We start from the raw sequence: 1,090 nt of genomic DNA on the forward strand, positions 1-1,090 counted from the left end.
GCACTGTGGCTCAAGTGGTAGAGCACTAGCCTTGAGCTGAAGAGCTGAGGGACAGCGCCCAGGCCCAGAGTTCAGGCCCCACGACTGGTCCCCCCACCCCCAAAAAAAGTTTCTCATTGTATTTGGATGCTCTGTTGCTGTATCAGGTCAATAAAACTATGTCTTGGCTTATAAATATCAAGATTATGCAATGTTAGAATCAGGTTTTGGATCAGTATGTTCAATATTTTGTTGTAAACTACCTCATGGTATGGACATGATATTCTTTATTAAAATTAAAACCTTCAAAACCAAATTTGAAAATTAAAAACTGACAGAACTAAATTTTGGTAAACTGCTATCAACAGTTTACATTTAACAAAATTCACTGCATTAGGGAACACTTCATGTTGTACTTACTTCTGTATAACATTTTGTAAGCTTAACATCATACCCAGTTCTCCCTTCATCTTTTCTCTGTTTGCACGACACTCTGCCAAGTATCGAAGAGCCTACAGCAAAAACATAAACAGATTAATGCACATATCTGTATCGCTCAAAAATATAATCACCACTAACTTACTGCAAGAGAAAAAAAGAAATATAAGGCTTTTTTTTTGTTTTTTTGGAGGGTCTGATACTGGGGCTTAAAGTCAGGTCCTAGGCTCTTTCCCTTAGTTTTTGTCACTCAAGGTTCACACTCTATCACTTGAACCACAGCATTACTTCCGGTTTTTAAGTGGTTAATTGGAGGTAAGAGTTTCACAGGGATTTTTCTGCCAGGGCTGGCTTCAAACCATGATCCTCAGATCTCAGCCTCCTGAGTAGCAAGGATTACAGGCATGAGCCAATGGTGCCTGCTTGCTTCTGGTTTTTGGTGGTTAATTGTAGATAAATTGTCTCACAAACTTTCCTACCTGGGTTGGCTTCTAACCATGATCCTCAGATCTGGGCCTCCTGAGTAGCTAGGATTACAGGTGTGAGCACTTTTATTTTTTAATCAAATAGTTTTAAGTATTTAGAAACTGTTCTTTAAATGTGATAATCAAAACACTATCTAAGGGGAGAAAGGACCCTTCAAGCTACAGTTACCTACTTTGTTTTTTGAAAG

The 1,090-nt window shown here is 38.6% G+C and overlaps 1 protein-coding gene across 1 annotated transcript in view; it reads right to left on the reverse strand.

The window, feature by feature from the left end:
• The window catches only part of Armc1 (armadillo repeat containing 1), a 23,082-nt gene extending 22,528 nt beyond the window's left edge, over positions 1 to 554 (reverse strand). The window contains exon 1 of the mRNA XM_013009409.1: positions 400 to 554. Coding sequence (XP_012864863.1) covers positions 400 to 449 — 50 coding nt within the window. The 5' untranslated portion in view covers positions 450 to 554. The remainder of the gene's footprint in view (positions 1 to 399) is intronic.
• Positions 555 to 1,090: the final 536 nt, after the last annotated feature.

Source organism: Dipodomys ordii, unplaced genomic scaffold (assembly GCF_000151885.1).
Source record: "Dipodomys ordii isolate 6190 unplaced genomic scaffold, Dord_2.0 Scaffold9, whole genome shotgun sequence".
Lineage (NCBI taxonomy): Eukaryota > Metazoa > Chordata > Mammalia > Rodentia > Heteromyidae > Dipodomys > Dipodomys ordii.